Source organism: Lutra lutra, chromosome 8, assembly GCF_902655055.1.
Source record: "Lutra lutra chromosome 8, mLutLut1.2, whole genome shotgun sequence".
Taxonomy (NCBI): domain Eukaryota; kingdom Metazoa; phylum Chordata; class Mammalia; order Carnivora; family Mustelidae; genus Lutra; species Lutra lutra.
Window position 1 is genome coordinate 19784140 of NC_062285.1, and position 22845 is coordinate 19806984.

General features: G+C 36.8%; 1 protein-coding gene across 2 annotated transcripts in view; it reads right to left on the bottom strand.

Moving 5' to 3' along the window:
• PLXDC2 (plexin domain containing 2) overlaps positions 1–22845 on the bottom strand; it is a 489244-nt gene that overhangs the window by 223730 nt on the left and 242669 nt on the right. For both annotated transcript variants that reach the window (XM_047740347.1, XM_047740346.1), the window contains one exon: positions 17930–17999. In XM_047740347.1, the coding sequence (XP_047596303.1) occupies positions 17930–17999 (70 nt within the window). The remainder of the gene's footprint in view (positions 1–17929; positions 18000–22845) is intronic.

Below are 22845 nucleotides of genomic sequence, written 5' to 3' on the forward strand. Positions count from 1 at the left end.
TCCCATAGTATATACCTATACAGATATATTGTATATCTCTACCTCTCTTGAGGACAGAGATCATGCAGTTTAGGCTGTTTATCAATAATGTCCAGCACTATTCCTTGCTATTTACAAGGGAATTGGAGGCCAAGGAAGTAGGAAAAAAAATACCTAGTACTAACAATAGGTTCACTAAAATGCTGAACCTCAATAATTCTTTTCAACCCAGAAAAAGATATCATTCACCCATAATTTCACTTTCTTGTTAAATGCAAGGCTATAAATTCTCATTTGCCTTGGGATTTTTCACTGAAAATGAATTTATTACATATTGGAAACATTTAGCTCCTTCATTGCAGCTATATAAAGTAAGCATTGGCTCAGAAAGTGCAGCAAAAGGAGAAATCCTTAATCTACACTTAGGGACCACTTGTCAGAAACAGAGTTAAAGGAGATTTGAAACTCTTCCAGACCGCCTAGGTCCTTAGCGCTATGAAGTATTCAGATTTTCACTCTTTGACCCATTACTGTTTAGAGCATATTTTTGAAAATAATAAAAAAAAGCAATAATGATTTACACAGCCTATACTAGGGGGATTTATATATTCCATTTATTTCATTCTGCACAGGCTAAAATGTACTTCATTAGCATTTGAGTTAAGACACAGGAAGGGTGGTGTGACCAAATGCCATAACCAATATATCCTTGATTAAAACATCGGTTCAGGGGGGGCCCTGGGTAATTCAGTCGGTTAAGCATCCTCTCTTGATTTTGGCTCAGGTTGTGAACTCAGGGTAGTGAGATCGAGCCCCACATCAGGCTCCGTGCTCAAAAGGGGCATCTGCTTGAGATTCTCTCTCTCCCTCTGTCTACCCCTCCAAAATAAATAAATAAATCTTTTAAAAAACCCCACTGGTTCAGGATATGTCAGAGGTAGTAGAGAAATCATTAACAAAAACATCCTAATGAAATAAACACAGGCTATGAAAGGCACAATGCATTAACAGAAATACTGCTTCTAGATGTAAACTACTTATTTTTGTTTTAAAGCAAACTGCAGATATGTTGCCCCGAGTTTTAAATGATCTACTTCATTAGGTTAAGAAATTACTTTCTCATTGCTACCAAGGGGCTCTTCATCAGGCATAGTGTGTCCAACTGCCAAATATCAAGGTCTAGACACTTAAACTGCATCTATTGGAGGAAGAAAAATCACTTATGGTTAGAAAGTCTCTGTGATGGTCATTCAAGGTTTTACATATGTGGCTCAGCAAGCAAATATCTCACTGGAAAATGTAGATATTTATTGGCTTGAAGCCTCTGATTAAGGCAAAAGGAATGAAAATGATGGATTGTACTTTACTACATGGAAATGGACAAAGCGGCAAAATTTTTAAACATGATTTAGCAAACCGAACATTTTCCTGTTTAGTGTTAATAAATTATCTTAACTATTCTCTGAGTTATAGGTAGATTCTCAGTATCTTCAAGCTGAACAGCACACATGAAGGCATCTTCTTCAAGTCTAAGAATGGGGGTTGGGGTAGAATTTACAGATCTAAAAGGTGGTTCCCAGATAGAATGCTGGGGTTCATGCTGACCCGAAGAGGGTAAGTCAAAAGGAAGCACATTTGACTCCCATTGGAAATCATGGGCCTTGCACGTATGACTAACAACCAGAAACAGATGGGTATGTCAGAAAATCATAACCCCCATAATGATATTTTCGACACTTTTTGTCGTTGTTGGTCTTATTTCTGCCCTTCCAAAACTGGGACCCACAAAATTTCTTCTTCATTTTGCATTTATTTGTTATCCTTTAAAATTTAGAAGAAAAGTTTTTCTTTTCATATGTCCTTTTGCCTTACACTTAGGGTAAAAAAGGCTCTCACAGAGAACACTTGAATCTTAGAAAAGCCATTGCTTTTAATATAAGCCAAGTGGAAGCTGCAGAGCTCTTACTCAGCCTGGCATTTACATCCCTTCTCTGCCTACGGCTATGGTGGGCCGCAAGCTCGATTTTTCAAGGAGCTACTACAAACGTTATTCACTTTCAGAATGAGTTATTTGAATGAGGTGGTTGTAACAGATACAGTCTCACTGAATCCGATCCTTGAATGGGACAAAATAGTCTTCTCTGCTATCCCCTTTCTGACACCTTACCTATGCAGCATCGGACTACAATGCTAATTGGAAGGGTCATCCAAAATTTTGCATTTGAGCCTTGCTGAGAGGGTTCTGTTGACCTATTCCTTGCTTTGCATTGGGGAAATGCTGAGGAGACTATGCAGAAATCCCTTATTTCCTGAAGAAAATAACTTAAAAAAATAAGAATGCGTAGGTGGGAATACATCCTATTATACTGTAGAGCACAGATTTGGGGGAAGAGTTAATGAAAGACATCAGGCACTAACTATCTCTGCATACTGCCAGACCACAAAGACAGAAGAACAAGTACACGTCCCCAGTGAGAAACTCTGGAGGACAGACACAAAACAGAGGTGACATTGAGCCTTGGAAGGGCAAGCCTGTGCTCTGTAGTCTAAATCTTGCCCTGTCAAACTATTACAAGAAAGTAATTAGATCCGCTATCTAGGGATGAGTAGTGACTTTTTTTTTCCTCTTACAGTTTATAGGCAGCTGTAGTTGAATTTATGCCTAAAACCTCTAATTGCTTTCTCTATGGTGAAAATAGAAAGATTTTTATAAGTTCATTTTTACTAGAGTCTCCACTGACCAGATGTGAGTTACATAAAGGCACTGTGTTTCTTAAAATGTGTTTTGTCCCCTTAGCAAGCATAATAAACATGAGACTCACCAGGAGAGTTGATGAAACTCAGATTTCTGGGTCTTGCTGCCACAAAGCGGATCCAGTAGGGAATGTGGGTGCCTAGAGGTGGCTGGGGATGAGGGTTTTAGTCTCCACCATCCACATCAGGTTGGCCTTGTCTCCCCAGTAAAATGAAAATTACTTAAAATGTAAAACTTACATGAATTTTGAAAAGTGAAATGTTAGAAAATGTTGCTCTTTTTATTAAATGAAACAGAATCTGTGCAAAAATGGTGTACCTGCTCTGCCGTCTCAGCTTAAAGACCCTTTCCCAGGCTCATCGCTCATCTAACCAGGTGGCTGATGCTTCGCCCCTCCTACACAGAACGTTGACATCAGCCCATGGGAGCAGGTCTGGTGCAGGGCCCAGAAACCCACATTTATAAGGAACCTCCAGGTAATTCGCAGGCAGTCTGTTACTCATTCTAACGTTTTATCAGTTTAGTGGCGGCCGGCTGCCAAGCATGAAATGGTGAAAAAAAACAGGGCTGCTGTTCAGTTTATGAAATTACGATTTTGTAAAACAGAAGTGAATAGCAGCTTCCCGGCTTCCCCCAATAGGTGAGAGCCTGGTATTAAGGGTGCCAAGCTGTGGGAGAAACACTGGAGGCCCAACCGTTGTACAAACACCCCATCATCGCTTGAGGAGCAAGCAGTGCGTGCTCTCGTCTGTGACCAGAAAGTGTACCATCTATTGTGTATAGGAAAAGGCAAGTGATTTAAATACTCTGTGTGGACACAGAATAGACATGTTATTTCTTGGCCGAGGAATGCACTGAAATAAGGAAGCCACTTGGACAATATTTGAAAAGCCACACATTTCTCAACAGAGATACTTGTGCAGAGACAGGAGTAATGAAATTCCTTACTTCTACCACCGCTTTTCCTCAGTACCTTTAGTAGCTCGTCCTGGAACTCTTCTTTGTACCCATTCTCGACCACATACTAGATTGAGGTATTTGCCAGCTGTCCCATCAGGCCAGTGTTTCCTTCTGTGCAAAAGCCTATCTACTGAAGGCAGCCAACAGCTGTCTGTTGTCCTTTGTATCTTCCTTTTTGAGCCATTGTGGGGTCTGGAATTCATCCCTTCTGGCCTGCACCAGTCCATGACCCTGTGCCTTCACTGCCATCTGCCCACCTCCCACAGTGCCTTGATAAAGCAGAATAACTCTCTGCTTTGGCTGCCTGCACATATCACTCTCCCTTCTCATTCTACCACCCTGATGTAGCCAGTCCTGAAACCCAGACAAGCTTCTGCTTCTCGGAGGAGGCTGGCTCCTGATTCTTATAGTTTGGCTAAAAGACAGGTTACGAAGAATTAGGACATTACTGAGAACTTAAGTATCACATTGTTCCAAAAATCTATATTTCTGGAGATAACTCCTACCGAGTTTGAAGACCAAAGTTACTAAGCCCTTTGGACATCTGTATTAGTTGGCTCAGGCTACCATAAAAAAATACCATAGACTAGGTGGCTTATACAACAGGAATTAATGTTCCCATAGTTCTGGAAAGGCAAGAAAGTCCAAGATCAAGGTTCCAGCCAAGTTTGGTTTCTACTAAGGGCTTTTTTTCCTGGCTTGTAGGCAGCCGCCTTCTCACAAAGTCCTCACATGGTCTTTCCTCTGAATGTGCCCAGGGAGAGAATGACCTCTCTGGTGTCTCTTTGTACAAGAGCACTAATCCCATTGGACCAGGGCCTTCCCTGATGACCTCATTTAACCTTAATTACGTTCCTAGAGATCCATCTCCACACAGAACCACACTGGGGTTTAGAGCTTCAGCATAAGAATTTTGGGGGTCACAGATGTTCAGTCCATAACAAATCCTGAAATAAAAATATCCCAAGGCCACTGAAAGAGGAACTCCACCAGTTCTGGCCTTACTCATTTCTAATTCTCTTGCCCTTCCTTGTTGGTCTGTTCCCAGAACCCCAGTGCTTCCTGCTTCCAAATCTGCAAGGCTTCTTACAACAGATACAAACTATTCACATTTTCTTATATCTCCTCAGAAAATATCCTGGAATTTGTTTTCAGTTTGCAATCATTGTAGCGTTAACTAAGCAGTTGCTAATAACATAAAAATGTGTTGTTCATTAATTGGTGCAGGGCCCAGAAATGTTTATTTGCAGGGCCCAGAAATGTTAAGACTAGTAGATATCTCAGATATCTACTAGTCTTAACATTACTATAACATTTAAACCAAAAATCACTAAAATCCTTTTCTGCCCTCCTTCTCCTGCCATATTCCATAATTTAATATTAACTCAGGTTTATTCCCAGGAACATCAGAGATATCAAGAGAGTTGTGCTTTCTATGTTTTAAGAGGGTATTGATAAATCCTTCAGCAAACAATTAAAGCAAATATTCTTAAAATGGCAATTTTATGAACACTTGCCACTATCTGAAACTCTAAAACACAAGAAATTGAAGTAAAAATAATGAAAAAAGCTTTATACCTTATACTTTTTTATTATTATTAACATATAATGTATTATTTGCCCCAGGAGTACAGGTCTGCGGGTCATCAGCTTACACATTTCACAGCACTCACCATAGTACATGCCCTCTCCAATGTCTATAACCCAGCTACCCTATCCTTCCCCTCCCACCTGCCAGTAACCCTCAGTTTGTTTTGTGAGATTAAGAGTCTCTTACGGTTTATCTCTCTCCCGATCCCATCTTGTTTCATTTTTTCCCTCCCTACCCCACACAACCTCCCGCCCTGCCTCTCAAATTCCTCATACTCTTAACATATTTATTTTGTTTGATAAATATATAGGATTATATTGCATGAAAAGAAATACATGTATTGAGCAAATTTATTCCTGATCAATTCTTACACCAGTAAGAATTTTAAATATTAATGGTGTTTAAAAGGGTAATACAAAAAAAATAATAAATAAAAAAATAAAAGGGTAATACATGAACATAGTAATGACCTGAAATGCAATATGATTGTGAAAATTATATCCCCTTTGTATTCCTGGTCTTCAGCAATCCACCAATTCTCCTCTTTAAGGTTAAATACTATTAACAATTTCTTGCATGTCCTTCTCGATTTTTCTATGCACTTGAAAGCATATATACATTCTTCCAGATCATTTCAGCAATAGTTTATGATGCATAAATACTTACCTGTCAATATATACATGCATACACATACTTTTATTCTGTGACACTGTTCTGCACCTTGCTTCTTTCATTAAGTCATGGAGAATGATCTCATTCTGTTCAAAGACTCCAGGGTACTCCATCCCATGGGTACACAAACCTTTAGTTCACTGTCCCTAACCTGAACATCCTCATTGGTAGATACTCAGATTGTTTTTCCAATCTTTAGCAATAGACATCCTTATACATTAGTTTACCTACATGACCCATCTAGTACACCCAGATGACTCATTTTTAGAACTAGAAATGGCACTGTCAGTTATACATTTTATATTTTAATAGACAATAACACCAGCAATGCTTGAGAGTACCTTTTTCTCCATACCCTAAAAAAACCTTTTTGATTTCTCCAACTTGCTCTTCTAAAATCTTTTCAAACCACATGAGTGGAAATAATATATCATCGTTTTAATTTGCTTTCTCTTATTAGCAGTGAGATGACATATTATTCTATGTTTAATAGCCACTTTTAAAATTTTCCCTTTTTAAAAATATTTTTATTTTAAAACAGGTTTTGATTTAAAGAAAAGTTGCAAAGGTAATACAGAGCCTTTCAATATCCTGGACACCCTGTTTCCCATACCATTAACATCTATCAGTATGGAATCTTTGTCAAAATTAATTAAACAGTGATACATAATCACCACCAAAGTTATTAGGTAAACATACTGATTTCCTTAGGCTTTACATAATGTCCTTTTTCTGTTCCAGGTCCCAAAATACCACATTATATTTTGTCGTTATGTCTCCTTAGGCTCCTTTGGGTTGTGACAGTTTCTCAGACTTTCCTTTGCTTTTGATGACCTTGTCAGTTTTGAGAGGTACTGGTTGGGTGTTTGGAAGTCAGGTGTGATTTTTCTCTGGCTTCTCTTAAGCTTTTTCTCTTTGCTTGCCTGCTTATTTATTTATTTATTCATTTATCTATTTATTATTTTTCCCCCAGTTTAAAAAATATATACCTAGGAGTGTTAACTTTGTGTTCTTGGTCGACATTTGGGGAGTTCCCGGTTTGATGACTGTTGGTGATTTTGGAAAGTTCTTCACCACTATTATTTCACATATTTCTTCTTCTCTACTCTTTCTTCTCCTTTGATAGTCCTGTTATGTCTATGTTACATCTTCTGTTATTGCCCCATAGTTCTTGTATGTTTGATTTTTTTCCCCATACTTTTTCCCTTCAAATTTCCATTTTAGAAGTTTGTCAGTTTTTAATGGACCCATGTTCTTGGACTGTGAACTTCAAAGGCGTTTTCATTTGGAGTAGTATCCCCACCCCCACCCTGGCTATAACATTTTCAGTAGATTTCCTGGAAGCCCTGACTTCAGTTCAGTATCTATTGTTATTGTTATTGTCCCCTATGTAGCTCTAGAGGTAGCTCTAGAGGAAATACAAAAGCCTCTTCTAGCTAGGCTAAGACCTAGAAAAAAAAAAAAAAATCTTTCCCTGAAGATTAGGCTTTTGTTTTGGAGAAAGTTCTATATGTATTTCACAAGGATTACTCTTCCTCTCTCCCAGCAGAGCCATGAGGGGACCCTTTTCATATCTTTACTCTGAGAATCTGACAGGGCTCTTGGAAGTCAAGCCCATAAAAGCTTAAGGGCCCCCACTAAGACCAGAGACTCCAGAATTTTCTTAGGCTTATCCACACTCCAACTCTTGAAATTACTATTTAAATGTTACTACCAATTTGTGGTGCCAGTGGCTTCTGCTCCACGTAATCAGATACCTATTACGTCTCTTTGGATACACCTGTCTTTCCAGATTCCAGGGTGGTTTGTCTTATAAGCTCAGCTCTCTGATGGGTCCAACAAAAGTTGCTGATTTTCAGCTTAGGTAACTTTTTCTTATTGTTAGACTGAGAATGGCAACCTCTAAGGTCTTTGTAATGGGAAGCTGAAATCAGAAGTTCCTGTAATTTCCTTTTTAATAAATTGCCTTTGCCACTTGTTCATTGCTTTGTTGCCATATTTATCTTTTTCTTACAATAACTCCTTATATTAAGGAAAATAGCCCATTGACTGTCATGTATGTTGTAAATACTTTTCTTGGTTTTTATTTCCTTTTTCTTAATTTTTGATGTGTAAATGTCATGAATCATCAATATAACCAAATTTTAATATATACAGTTTTATCAATATTTTCTTTTATGGTTTCTGGGTTTTGTATTATTATTATTATTATTTTGGGGAGAGGGTAAGAGAGAGAGAGAGCCGATGTGAGTGGGGAGAAGGAGCAGAAGGGCAGGAGTAGAGGGAGAGGGGGAGGGAGGAGATAAGAATCTCAAGCTGACTCCACCCTGAGCATGGAGCCCAGTGTGGGGCTTCATCTCACCGTCCTGAGATCATGACCTGAGCCAAAACCAAGAGATGGATGCTTAACTGACTGAACCACCAGGAGCCCCAGGGTTTTGTATTATTCTTAGTAAAATAATCCCAATTCAGGATTACAAAGTAATTCTCTCTAGTTTTCTTCTAGGGTATTTTATATTTCTAGTGTATTTTATATTTATGAGAGAAGAAATCAAGTTAACCCACATAATATATTTCAAATTCTATGAAAATTAAAAGACTTTAACAATAGCATTGTGTATCAGTGGGATAAATAAAAAAATAAATGGTGTTAAAATAAACCAGTAGCCATCTGCATTGAAAAGAAGTCAGATTCTTATTATTTACTTTTTATAATAATAAATATAAGGATTGAAATATGACCTTATTTTCAACTTAACATCTGGAAACTCAGAAACAGAAAAATAACCACCATTACAAAATGACCAGCATTGTTTTTCCTTCCATTTTATTTGTATGGTATTTTAAAATAAATACTATTGTACGTAATTGCAATTTTATATCTTCATCATCATCATAAGCGCTCTTTCCATGTTAACACACCACCTTATAACTTTAATTCTTAGTTACATAACATTTCATAAGTCTTTTTTTTTTAAGATTTTTTAAAACTTATTTGACACAGAGACAATGACAGAGGGAACACAAACAGGGGGAGTGTGAGAGGGAGAAGCAGATTTTCTGCTGAACAGGGAGCCCACTGTAGGCCTCAGATCCCAGGACCCCAGGATCATGACCCAAAGGCAGATGCTTAATGACTGAGCCACACAGGCGCCCCTCATAAGTCTTACTGTTTTTAAACTGTATATAAGCTGGGAATACTCAATAATTTCCAAATTGTATAATCAGTTTTATTCAATTTTATCTAGTGCTAAAAAAAAAAAGAGCTTTAAAAAAATTCTCCAAAATATACTGTTATGCTGAAAAAATAAAAAATTAAAAAACAGAAAAAAAAAATTCTCCAAAATAATCTCTAATTATTGAGAACTGGAAAGGTAAAAAGAGAGAATAGTGAACACTGCTTATAGGAGTGCACTGGTGTAAAGTTTTGGGGGGTAGCTGTGTTTTCAATGCATTGTGGAGGAAATTGATAACTCAGAGAATTACTATTTCAAAGAAAAAAAAAACAGGAGGAAAAAAAAAAAGTCAGAGCTGACTTAATGACTAAAACTTCATGGCCAACCCATAAATGGTAAATCTTACCCTATTTATATTTGCCATAATTAAAAAATGTTAAAGAGCTTTTACTCTTTAACAGTTACATAATCTTTTTTTTTTTTTCAAAATCTAGTTGTTCCAATTTCTCCTTATTTCCTATTTTTCTAGAATAATCTAAAAGTGCTATGGGTTTTCTCTGCAAATTATTAACTAAAATGATGCTTGCTTTTTAAAGTAGCTGTGGAAAATGATAATAAACCAGTTAAAAAGTGTTTTTTAAATCTTCTTTGCCTTCAGCAGAAACCTCTCATTTGAACAATAATCCAAGAAGATTAAATAAAAATATCTCTGTAGCCCCCCAGCTAGTCAGACCAACAATGTAATCTTAATCTACCATAACCCCATTAGAAATAGCCAACAAAACATTTAGAATTATTATTTTTAATGCTATGTTTAAGCCTCAGAGCTGTATCAGTTGAAATGAGAACACCATTTTGAGCTGTTTTTATAGTACACCTACTAGTTTTCTGTGAAGTATTAAAAATTAAGAAAAGAAACTGAAAATAATGGTGAGCATTGAAATAATAGTTACCCATAAGAAAATCTGTCTCCTAATTCAAAGGCTAACCATCACACATAAATTTAACTAGACAAATATTTCATTTTGCATTTGTGGTTGGGTCTTTAGTACATTTTCAAGTTGGTTATTAGCAATTAAGTGAATCTCAAATCCATAAAAGGCCATCTAGATGCTGCTGGGGGGATGTCCATCAGTTAGCCATAACTAACTTTATGCTTTGATGACTTGTCCTCGAAGTTCTTGTCACACAAAGGGTAGAGTAGGAAGCATGCTATGTGTGGCCTGCTGATGATAATCATGCCTGTTATCCAGTTACAGCCTATCGTACCACAATTAGAGAAATATTTCAAGATTATTCTTCCATGCGTTACAGAATTGTTAAATTTGGTGAGACAATCAGAGTCATAGAATGTTGGCACTGGGAGGTCTTTAGAGAAGATTCTGCACTGCAGTTACAGATGACAGATATGCCTATGCGTATAAAGAGGACATCCCAAGTCATCTAGACCCTTTATACCTCCCACTCCTGAATGGATGAGTCAGTCTTTAAAATGGAGATAATAACAAGTTAACTCTTTAAACATTCTCTGAGATATGGATAATGACATCAAAGAAAACACGACAAACTACTTTAAGAAGCAAGCACAGCTTTATGAAGGAAGTATTTTGAAAAGGATAAAAGAGAAAAATTATATATATAAAAGAATAGTAAAAATAATATATGCTATTAATTAGCATTTTCTATGAGATAGGTAACAATAACAGATTATTAGTTAACTTAAACTTGAACAAAAATCTTTCCGGGCTAGATACTTTTATTATGCTATTTTATAGATTGGAAAATTGAGGCAAGACAATAGAAAGTAATTTCCTAAAGATTATAACAGCTATGACTAGTTTGACTTCTAAACTTGTATATTCTGATTTGAATATCAGTATATTTATCTTAAACTAGATGCCAGACTACTTCTCCAAAATACTGAATTGCAATTGCTGGCTTCAGGGGGAATTCAGGAAGCTTCTCCGAATTTATTCCTGAACTGGCTTGGGTCCGAAGTCAGTCCTCAAGTGCTTAGTATTTTTCCCCTTGTTTTCTAGGATCAGACAACGTTGGAGCACCTGCTGTGCATTGCTACTTTACTAATTAGTTACCTAGACACACTTTGTTTTCAATTGGGTGATATATTTGAGCATCTGTGCAATATTGTTATTTTTGTGAATTATTGATGAAGTGACTAAGACAGGATGCAAGCAAAATATTTGTTGCCAATATTTCAAATAAAGCCTGGATCCCTGAAAGGATAAATGGTGCTTTCCAGAGGCAAGTGTTCCTAGGTGAATGTCTAAGCACCAGGGATGGGTAGACTCCTCTGTGGCTGTCATGGCAAAGGAAGGTGCTAAATCTGGAGAATGTGCTGTTTACCCAGGCTCTTATCCCAGCTGATCAACATTCGTCATTTCTGTCCCCAATCATGACTTAACTATCATGCATTAATGGTCCTTTCCTTTTTGTTTTTCTAGAATTTTCTTCCTTTGTTCTGCCCATATTTCTGTCTCTCAGATTTTTCTTGATCATTCCTAGTGACTTGAGTCTATTTCCTGAGTGGCCCCACTCCTATTGCTCTAATCTCCAGCCACACTTAACCCTGGTCCCAAAGAGTCAATTAACGGAATATGATGTGTCGATACACAGAAGAAACAAAGGGGCTTGAGAACATGTAGTTCATAAAGCCATGGTGGAAAGAAATGTAGCAGTGTTGGTGAATCTGCTGAATTTAATTCTGGACACTAGACAGTCTGGGGAACAATGAATCATGTAGGAGGACTGCTAAAATGAACTATCTCGGGTTTTCAGAGGGACTTCACAGAGAATCGTTTAGATACAGCAAAGCAGACATCACAAAACTTATCTTTCTGTCCAAGAATCCTTGAGATCTTGTTTGTTACTTTCAATTAGTGAATCGAATGGGATGGCTTTATTTTGTCCAGCATCTATCCCTTCAGTACTTTCCCTTCATGCATCAGATCTCCAGAGACTCATAACTTCTGCTTTCTCTTAATAATAACAACAATGGTAGTAATAATATTAAAAGACAAAATAACTCTATTCACTTTTTCACTAGATTCAGAAAGTTAATGGATGCATTCTGTTCTGTTCTATGAGGTTATACACTTGAAAGATGACAGACTTGGTATTTATAAATCAATCTTCATGAGTAATAATGAACTCTCTTCCACTCTGAAAAAGTCTGTTATAACTGTTATTAATCAAGTCCCTCTAAAAAGTATGAAATATTATTTGGAACTACAATTAAAATATGATTATTTGAAAGTGAGAACAAAAAGAGAACTGGAAGATTTGCTAATACATATCCAGAAAACCCAATCAAAATAATACACACTGCTTTTTTCTTTTTTTTTTTTTTTAACCTCTCTTATTGGGGACTTAAAGTGAAAATAAAAAAAAAAAAGAAAGTGAATGACTATAGACTAAATTTAGGAAATTACTCTAAATTTGAATTTAACATACCACAGCTCAAAGGGTAATGGTGGGTTTTTTATTGGGAGGGAAATGCCTGAAGTAGGAGGCAGGGAAAGAAGGAAGGTAAATATTTTACTTTTGTCTTTTTGATGTTTTAAATGTCATGCTCTGACTTTTCATATCTTAAACACTGATGACATAATGAATATTTTTTATTTAATTAGTTATCTTGTGGCAAATGAAATAAAATCAATTTAATATTCAACAACTTACATGAAAGTAGTGCTGTATGTCAGTTATATTTCAAAAAAAAAAAAAAACAACAACAAAACCACAACAGAATAAAGAAAACAGAGACGGGTCAGTAAAACTGCTTTCGTACCCTGAGAAAAAATTCTAAGCAGTTTTTTTTTTTTTCTCATTAAACCTCCAATTAGAAATTCATGTTGAAGGGAAGGGAGGGCAAATCCTTTGTACAATCAAGGTGAATAATACATGTTCATGATTACCTTTTTAACTTATGTCATCTTTGATTCCTAATCTCGCATACAACTGCCAGCAATTCCACACACTATTTTAATTATGAACCAGCATCTGTCTACATACTTAAATCCTGGGGCCAGAATGATGTGGATATTGTCACCCTTTCTCTTCCCCATGATTTTGAATGCAGCACTTACCCGTCTCCACATTTTGTGTCATTGTAGTTAGTATGATGTACCCAGGATGGGCTCATGAAAAAGATATCACAAGTGATGGTCAAGATAATTAAAAATCAAATCCTTACACTTAAATCTACTTTAAAAAAAAAAATCTACTTTTTGAAACATTTAAAATATCACCTAAGCAGCCTAAAAATGAAAAAGAACCAATTAGAGTATTGATAAAGCAAGAGAATGAAAGCAGTGTGATATATATTCAAATAACACAGCTTAGTGGTGTCATTAATGAAATGTTTTTATGAGATGCACAGAATACTAGTTTTTTAATGTCTGGAATATTTGTATTCTGAAATATCTTTTAAATAAAAAGATAAATGAATGCTTTCAAATTCTGTTACCAGTGAACCAGAAAATAAGATGGTATTTCTAATTCATTTTGTTATTTGTATGGATGATTGAAGCTTTTGAAAATTAAAATGCTTAACAAAGACTCATGCTTATAATTTATAAATAAATGGCCAGATATTTAGTTTTTATTTATATTTTTAACTATAAACTTAAGTGTGTTCATAATTAAATACATATATATTTAAATATAAAGATGGGTAACAATAACTTAGGCAGATGTCTGTATTTTTAAACTATTTTCTGTTTTGAAATGGTGCTGGTCTTAGCAGTAACACAGACACCTTTAAGGTCATTTCAGTCTTAAAGAAATTTGTGTCTAGGGGCGCCTGGGTGGCTTAGTGGGTTAAGCATCTACCTTTGTCTCAGGTCATGATCTCAGAGTCCTGGGATCAAGCCCCACATTGGGCTCTCTGCTCAGCGGGAGCCTGCTTCCCCCTCTCTCTCTGCCTGCTGCTCAGTCTACTTGTGATCTCTCTCTCTCTCTCTCTCTGTGTCAGATAAAAAAATAAAATATTAAAAAAAAAAGAAATTTGTGTCTATGTGAACAGAGAAAGAGAGGAGGAGTGGGGCTGGATTTTAAGGAGGCATGGGAAATGGGAAAACAGTGTGGGAGGAATGAAACAAATTGTGGTTGAAAATATCCACTTTCACATTTCATTTTCTTTTCCCCCAATCTAATGTAAAAACAAGTTCAAGAGGAATCTATAGACACAATCGAAGAGAACTGAGAGTCAATAGAATATTCATATCCGTTTCACAGACACCCATGTGTCCCTACTTAAAAATCCCAGTCCCTGGTCTCTTTAGAATGGCCTACACTCAACTTGACATAACCTCACTCGCAGTTTCTACTTTTCTCCCAAGCCATTCATAGTTAATAACTTTTTCAAGATTTCTAATGTGACAAGCATTTGTCAGACAGGTCCGTCTGCCTCTCACACCTAGTCAATGACAGAAGAGATCCATCAAAATTCTATTCACAAGTCCCCATTTGAACCATTCTTAGCTTTACTCACTGCGTCCTCACAGATCCTTTTGCCTAGAAACCTCCGCAGCCCTTATGATCAAAGAACCCAACACCGTGTCTTGCACTGGCCCCTTCCGTCCTTCTTCACTGCACCCATCCTGGCCAAGGCACGGTGGACCTTGCAGAGATACCAAATCCTTGCTGCTAACTGCGTTCTTGCCCCCACCCTACCCTGCTCTCCCCTGCCAGCACAGGCCAGATCTGCTCTCAAAAACACCTGATAGCTGCTGGCTAGCAAGCAAATTTATAATGTTCAAGGTATTTGCCATCCTTCCTCCCATCTCCTCTCTACTAGACTCTAACTCCAACCTTCCATTCAGGATAAAGTGATATATTTTGTCAGCCCTCCTGATATGTTCACTATAGGTTCAGCTCTGTCCCTTAGCTCACCATCCCCTTGTCTGGACAGTCCCATCCCTCTCCACATCACTTCCACCTGCCTCTTTGCCTACTAAACCTCTACCTTCCTTCGAGGCCAATATGACAAACCTGTTCTCGGTTGGCCCAAAAGCAATGGTCTCCTCCCAGAACAACCTTCCGCCCCAGCAGCATCTACAGTGAGCCTCCTCTTACGCTCAGTCATATACCCCTTCCTCTTCTTAGACTCTCAGCTTTGGAGCAGGACCCCAAATTTATTCTTTGCATATAGTGAAGTATCACACACTGTGCCTTTCACACGATAGGGACTCCAATCAAAACTGACTCAATAAATGAAAAATAAAAGTGCAAAGAAGTTATTTATTTATTTGAAAGCTTACAAGAGATCTCTGGTTTCATTTTGAAGGAACTCAGATAAGTGTGCAAATTATCTCAGCTGAGTCTCCTTTAAATAGGGTATGGGTTTATATATGCAACTTCCAGGCTAGCTTATTTTAAATAGAGAAAAAAGAGTTTCTTTACATTAGTGTTCTCTTCAAAGGAGACAGAGATCATTCAAGGCACCAGATTTTTCACTTATTTTGAAGATCATTTCAAAGGAAAGTGGTACTTTGAAGCAGTAAAGATGATATAGCTATTGGTTTGGGTTTTTTTTCCTACCAACTCAGCTAAGGGAAATCTTAGTTCATATTGGCTGAATCACTAGCATGACTTTTAAGGATAAAGCAATTTGAGAAGCTGAAAATCAAAGGTGCCCATATTTTTACCGCTGTGTGTGTAGATTTTGAACAAATGTGATTAAGAATTCACTTTTTGAAATTCAGTGGAACACTAGTAACCCAAATATCAGAAAATATGCCTAATGTCCATATTATAAAATAACCATGCTTCTATCATACTTTCAAGATGCTAGGAGGCGTGATGTAATTCATGATGTCAACCTTACTTTTTTCTTTTTCTCTCATTCCTTCAACATATTAATTAAATGGCTATTAAATGCCATGCAATATACTAGCACAGAAATACACAGTGGGCTCAAAAAGACACAGTCCTTCTGTGAATTTGCTTATATTGTGTCCTTTTTTAAAAGCTTTTATTTATTTATTTGAGGGGGGGAGGGCAGAGGGGGAGGGAAAGGGACAAGCAGCCTCCATGCAAAGAGCAGTGCCTGACCCGGGCCTCGATCTCACAAGCCTGAGATCAGGACCTGGGCCGAAACCAAGAGCTGGATGCTTAACCAGCTGAGCCACCCAGGTGCCCCATACTTAGTCCTTTCTTTACACATAATTTAATAGTTTCAGAGCTGAAGCCATTGGCATTCCCTAAAACCCGCTCTTCTGCTTGAGTCTGTAATTTTGGCTGACGGCATCATTTCTCTGTTTGAAGCCACATAATTGCTAAGGCCCTCAATATGTGTCACACAAAACTATTGCAATATTCTTCCAAATATGTGTACTAACAAAGTCTTTTTATACTCGAAGGCGTTACACAAGTGTCTGGATTCAGTTTCTTAAGCTCATCACTTACCTAAATAAGTACTAACGACTCCAACTGACTCTTGAGGCAGTATATAAAATTGTCCCAATCTATTTTATCATCTTAATAGGACATGTTTTTTTGTAAACCCACTCTCAGCTTCACTCAAACTCAATTATTTGGTATCCGAAATATACCTTACCCATTTCTTGTTCTGTATAATTACTCGAGATATTCTTCCATGAGACCTACTCTTCTTTCCCTACACAACCCTTGAAACTGAGACGTCCTTCAAGGAAGATCTTAATCATTTCTCTAAACAGAATGTTCACAGCTATCTGAGCTTTGTCATCCCTGGAAACCCATATTTCATGATTTCTATTTTCTAAGGAACTGCCACATTCTGCTTCACTCTAATAGTCCAGTAGGCTATGTAATCCCAAGACAGAGGTACCTGTATTTACCTTTGCTCAGAGTAGATACTCAAAAACTCTTATTTGCTTGTTGATATTTCCAATTACAAAGCTTATTCTGATTCCTACATAATTCTAAGTCTTATATTAAAATATGACAGTAGTGATCAACAGGACTCTCTCATCCTTTTGGAAGAGCAATCATGAAACCCAGTACAGGAGAAGGACTCTGGTCTTTGGTGAATTAGGCACAGGCATTCGGCCTGGATTTCTTTTAACTTACATCTTTACTTAGGCTTTCATTTTTATGTTTTTCTCTCAGAATACAGGGATATTCTCTGGCCTTTTGCTTATCTCTGCTAGTAGCACTTAAGGATTACATTTTTTCCTGACTTCTGGCATATATTATAAAGTACAATAATTGCCTTTCTAGGGTATTATTAATCTCTAAAGTAACCTCCAAAGGTTGTGCAGAAAAATAACGCTAAAAGATTACATACTGAATCTCAGTGTTTAAGATTCAAATGAGTTGCCAGTCAACCTAAGTGGCATTGAAGGCATGCGGGGAGGACCGAAATAATTGAAGCTAATATACATGAGGTGATGTTTGTCTATATATTTATGTCAATCAATTCTACACATTAAGAGAGAAGAAAAATACTGTAACAACTTCCGTAAGCACCTTTTTTTTCTAGATCTCTTCCCATTTATGCAGTCTTACCATATTACCAAAAATGAATTAAAATGCAGAAGGAAAAGAAGGGGAAAAAAAGGTAGAAGGAAAACAGATGAATCTAAGCTAAAAATTATTATAACTACAATTTTTTTTTTCTGAAAAGTTTTTCCAATAGCTATACTCTTTCTCAGGTTTTATTTATACCCGTGACTTTGTGATAGAAGACAATAGTTTTCCCAATAAGTGTCCCTATTGAAATGTAAAGTAAATTAAAAATAATAACTATAGTGAAACTGTAGATTATTTAGGGTGAATGGGTAGAAAACCACTTACCCCCAGTTGCCACAGTGATTTCACGTAGAAAATGGCCGTAAAATGGAAAATCGAAAGACAGATTCACTCTCTGCAAGGAACAACAACCAGAAAAGAAAATCAATAATGTGCATAATATTAAATGTAAAATGAAAAGTCTTCCACTTAAAAAAAAAAATGATGCTTCTACTTTGCACCACTATGATTGCAGTTGGCTATTTGAACCTGAATCCTAGATGATAATAAAGGATTTCTTTTTTTCTGGTGATTAAGTGTTCAAAGTATGTGAGAAGAAAAAAAGTTGCGCTGTGATGGTCTGTTGGTCTGTTTCTCGCTTACAAAAGGAATCTGGAAGTTTCCACTGCAATTTACGCTACTCTCTCTTAACATCACTATTGCCTTTTAGTTGTCCACTGAGAATCAATTCAGTTATCATGGTAACCAATTAATTTTACAATTCTTTTTAGTTTGATTAGTTTTTTCCAAAATAGTAGAGCATGTTATCTGCCAAGTTTCATTGGATACAACATCAAAAAAAGTATTATGCAATTATACATTCAATTTGTTTTCTGTACATCCCATAATAAAAGGTAGTTTCATGGAACAAGATACCTTGCACTGTGATTTAGACCTGCAGATATTTTTATTTTTGGTGTGATGAGCTCTCCAGATTAGTATATTATGTCCACTTTCAAAAGCAGAGTTGAAGAATAAAAAAATGCTGGTTATTAGAGAACTACTTTTCCTTGCATAGAAGAAAACTGGAGAGACTCAAGAAGAAAGCTCATAAATTTTACCCTTCTCTTTTCTAAAAAGGGGATTGAGGCTTTTAATTTTATTTATATGTATTTTAATTTATTATTATATGTTATATGTATATATTATTTATATTATTGACAAATATTTATATATTATTGTTTTTATATATCAGATATATTTATACATTCAACATACAATTTATACAATAAATATACATACATAGTATAGATAGTAAAATAAAAACAAAACACAAGGCAAAACAAAAACCCTAGATTTTTCATAGTGAAGTGATATGAACCAGACATATTATCATTAGACAAAAAGCAAGAAAAGCAGTGAGTTACAACAAAGGTGACCAACTGAAATAAAAGGATCCCAAGGGGAATTAATTAGTTGGTTTAGAACCCCACAGCACATACAAACTACATATAGCAAAAGGCTTTTTTGTTAAAATTCAACAATCTCTATATTATAGCTCTCCCAATATACAAATTAAAAAAAACAGAGAGGTACACCTAGATTGAATTTTGCTCATTCCAATTTTGCAAATGATTGCTTTTTTATATCCATCAGAGATTTCTAATGACTCATTTTGGCATGAAATTAATGATTCAAAATTTACAGTAACTTTCAATTAGTTTTTCATTTCCTCCTTTTTAATGAAAGTTGCATCTTCAGAAAGGGTTTATCACCATTTTTAATTTTGCTGACTAATGGGAACAATAAAACCCATTTTCACTGCACTAACTGAAATGAGTTGTTATTAATCACCCTCAAATAAAAGGTTTAATGGCAAAATCACATATCTCACAAAAGACATCAAAAATAATTTTTATAAAGGCTCTTGCTGTGGTGTATGGTTCTTCATCATTTTAATTTATTTTCATACTCATGAGCAAATTGATAAAATTTACCATCCATAGGCATCCTCACTTCCAAACTAGGAGTTGGGTTTAAACATACATCATTAACAAATTCTATCATTTACTACCACAGATGAACCGGAAGAATATGATGTTAGTATCTCGGCCACCACAAGTATTTCAATATTTTTAGAAGATGGAGGTGCATAAGTACATAAGTTAAAGACTCTGTTTTTGAGAAGAAAATAGGCTCTGAAAGAAAATTTGCTATTATATGATCATGAAGAGCACTATTATGAAGAAAAATGGCTGAAATGTTTTCGTGTATAAATTACCAGTTTACCTTAGTTACCACCATGACCACCTCAATGATTCTGATAAAGAACTTAGCAATGGAAATTTAGAAAGATGTTACCTTCTCAATACTTGTGAAATCCACTCATTTTTTCTGTGGGTAATAGTTCCCAAATGTAGGTGCTTAATAATTTCCTCATAGTGTCCTGGCTCCATTTCCCCTAGAATTCGTTCTCCATACCGTCTAGCATATCACTCCCCCACTTCATTCAATCTAGATCCCACCGTCTCTGCAATCATATCAAAATAGTGACCATGAGTTCTAAGACCAAACACTAAGTGGCCCCTGCTACCTCACAAATTTCCCTTCCCATTTTCTGCTCCAGCCAGTCTTCTAGAGTATCTTTTAGTTCCTGTAACTGCCACCTTTAAGCCTTGGCTCTGGTACTGCTACATGATGTCTCTTCTGACTGTCATAATCTTTCAACCTTGGTTGGTCATGGCTTCCATATTCTTTAAGCCTTGGCTCAGTTTGGTTGGTGCTCCAAATATCAACACTGACATAAAGACTTAGGGGCAGATAGTTTGTATGGAAGGTCATCAGGAAGCATTTGGTAAAGAAAGTGGGAAAAGTGAGACAAGGAAAAGAGAAACCAGTGGTAGATACATTATTAGGTATCTCACTGCTATAGCTAGTTCTCTCCTTAGAGAATTTCTGAGCAACAACAGGAAACACATACCTCAGAATCTTTTCATTGGAGGTCAGGAGGCTGGGACATTTGTCCATCAACTCCCATCTCCTACTGAATAGAGGTTAACTCTCCCCTCTACCAGACTATCCATGCTTGCACCCTCAGGTAGAAAGAAGAAACACAGTACTTAAGCTGGAAAGTGGCTGATTTGTTAGAACTGCCTCCCATGGTTTCAGGTGAACTCAGGGAGCCAGAAGGAATATGAAGAAGCATCAACAAGAACTAGCTAGGATCACATCCAGAAAGTCCCTCTTTGACCTCTTAGTTCAGGTTATGTCTTCTTAGTATATCTTACCTAGCATTCTTTATGTATATACATATACACATAAAGCAGTTGCACAAGATTCAAATAATAACTGTATCAAAATTAAAAACGGCCCAAGATGAAAACTAGAACTGGAACCTGAATTTGATGGACACCAAAGGCAATGGTCCTAATTAACTGAGATTAAAACAAAGTGATGGGGAAAGTCATACAGAAAGGCAAATTTTTGAAAATTATTATTACTCCTTCTTAAAACATACACACACACATACACACACACCCAAATAATATCAAAACAAAAACAAACAGGGGCGCCTGGGTGGCTCAGTGGGTTAAAGCCTCTGCCTTTGGCTCAGGTCATGATCTCAGGGTCCTGGGATCGAGCCCCGCATCGGGCTCTCTGCTCTGCGAGGAGCCTGCTTCCCTCTCTCTCTGCCTGCCTCTCTGCCTACTTGTGATCTCTCTCTGTCAAATAAATAAATAAAATCTTTAAAAAAACAAACAAACAAACCAAACATAAATTTCCCTAGAATTTCATGATGTGTTTGGAAGCTGAATGATTATATATTCAATATAATTACCCATGGATAACTGGATCATTATTTTGTCTCAGTGTGATATATAAAACAGGCATGGGGGGAGCTGAAGAAAAACTTTATTTGTTCATTCATCCAGTTGACGATCACTTACTTAACACCTCATATTTACCAGGCCATAAGTCAGGGGCTGGGATAAAATGGTCAGTAAGTCCCACCCAATTCCTTCCTTTAAGGGTTCACAAAGTTGTGCAGGGGAACATCACATAGGGATAAACAGCAGGACTAGGCAGGGGCAGAGTAAGGACCAAGAGAGGCCACCAATCCCAGAGCAGAAGGCACTAACACTGACTCTTGTGAAGGAAGAACCAGAAGTTAACCAGATGAGACCTAAAGCCACGAGAACAGAAGCGATGGGTCAACATATAGGCAGAAAGTAAAAGCAGAAGGACTTTGTGATTACTGAAAGGACACTTAAATTGGGAGTGAAGGAAGACAGTCTAGAAAAAAAGGACAAGTTTCCAGCTGGGTGACTGGTGGACTGCAGTACCACCAACCAAGAGAAAGAGTACAAGGCAAAGAGTTATTTTGGTTAGGTGTGAGAGGACTCATTACTTAAGCATCTTTTAGCTATATAATAAAAAATAAATAAGAAAGACCCCAAGTAGTATATTCAACAAGGGACTCTTCTGCAACCAGAAAGGCTAACAGAACCCTGGAATTTGTCACAAAAAGCCACTGTAAACAAAAGCCAACGTAATATTGAAACATACTTTGCACTTTACCCTGTCTTGGATCTCGCCCCTTAAGCAATATATCCATGTAAAGGGAGGAAGGGTTCAGCAAACCTGTCATGTGATTATTAATTAACAGTCTGGGAAAAAATATAAAATAAAAGCTCAGAAGTGAAATTTTCAAGAGCATGCGTGACATAAATAAGATCAACTGAATTTGCTACTTCCTTACACTCCGTGGAAAGCAGTGAATTATTTGAAAGGAGAAATGGTAATTTTGAGACAAGCAAGCACATATGACTTCTCCATATGGGGGAGGATAAACTTATGAAACATTCTTTGAAGAGTTTGTACAGGTTTATAAATAGATCCCAGGTGGTATGGTGCAGATTCATGGCAGGTACAGCCATGCACAACTGTGACCTTTAAAACCACATCACAATCTCCCACAATGCACCCCATAAAATTGCTGCTGGGAACAGACTATCAGACTCAATTAGGGCCATCCTCCCAGACCTCTAAGCGTGTCTGCACCTCTTACTGCCTCTTCTACAGATTCTTCTTATGCTAATTGCTATCTGTTTCAGACTAATTATTATGATCTCTGCTAATTCTTTTTTAATAACACGGGAATTGTAATCCTAAGTAAAGACTATTGTAGTTTAACTTGTTTGCCTATTTCTCAGCAGTATTACAACAATAAATTAATTTGCCAATGCCTGTAACACTTTAAA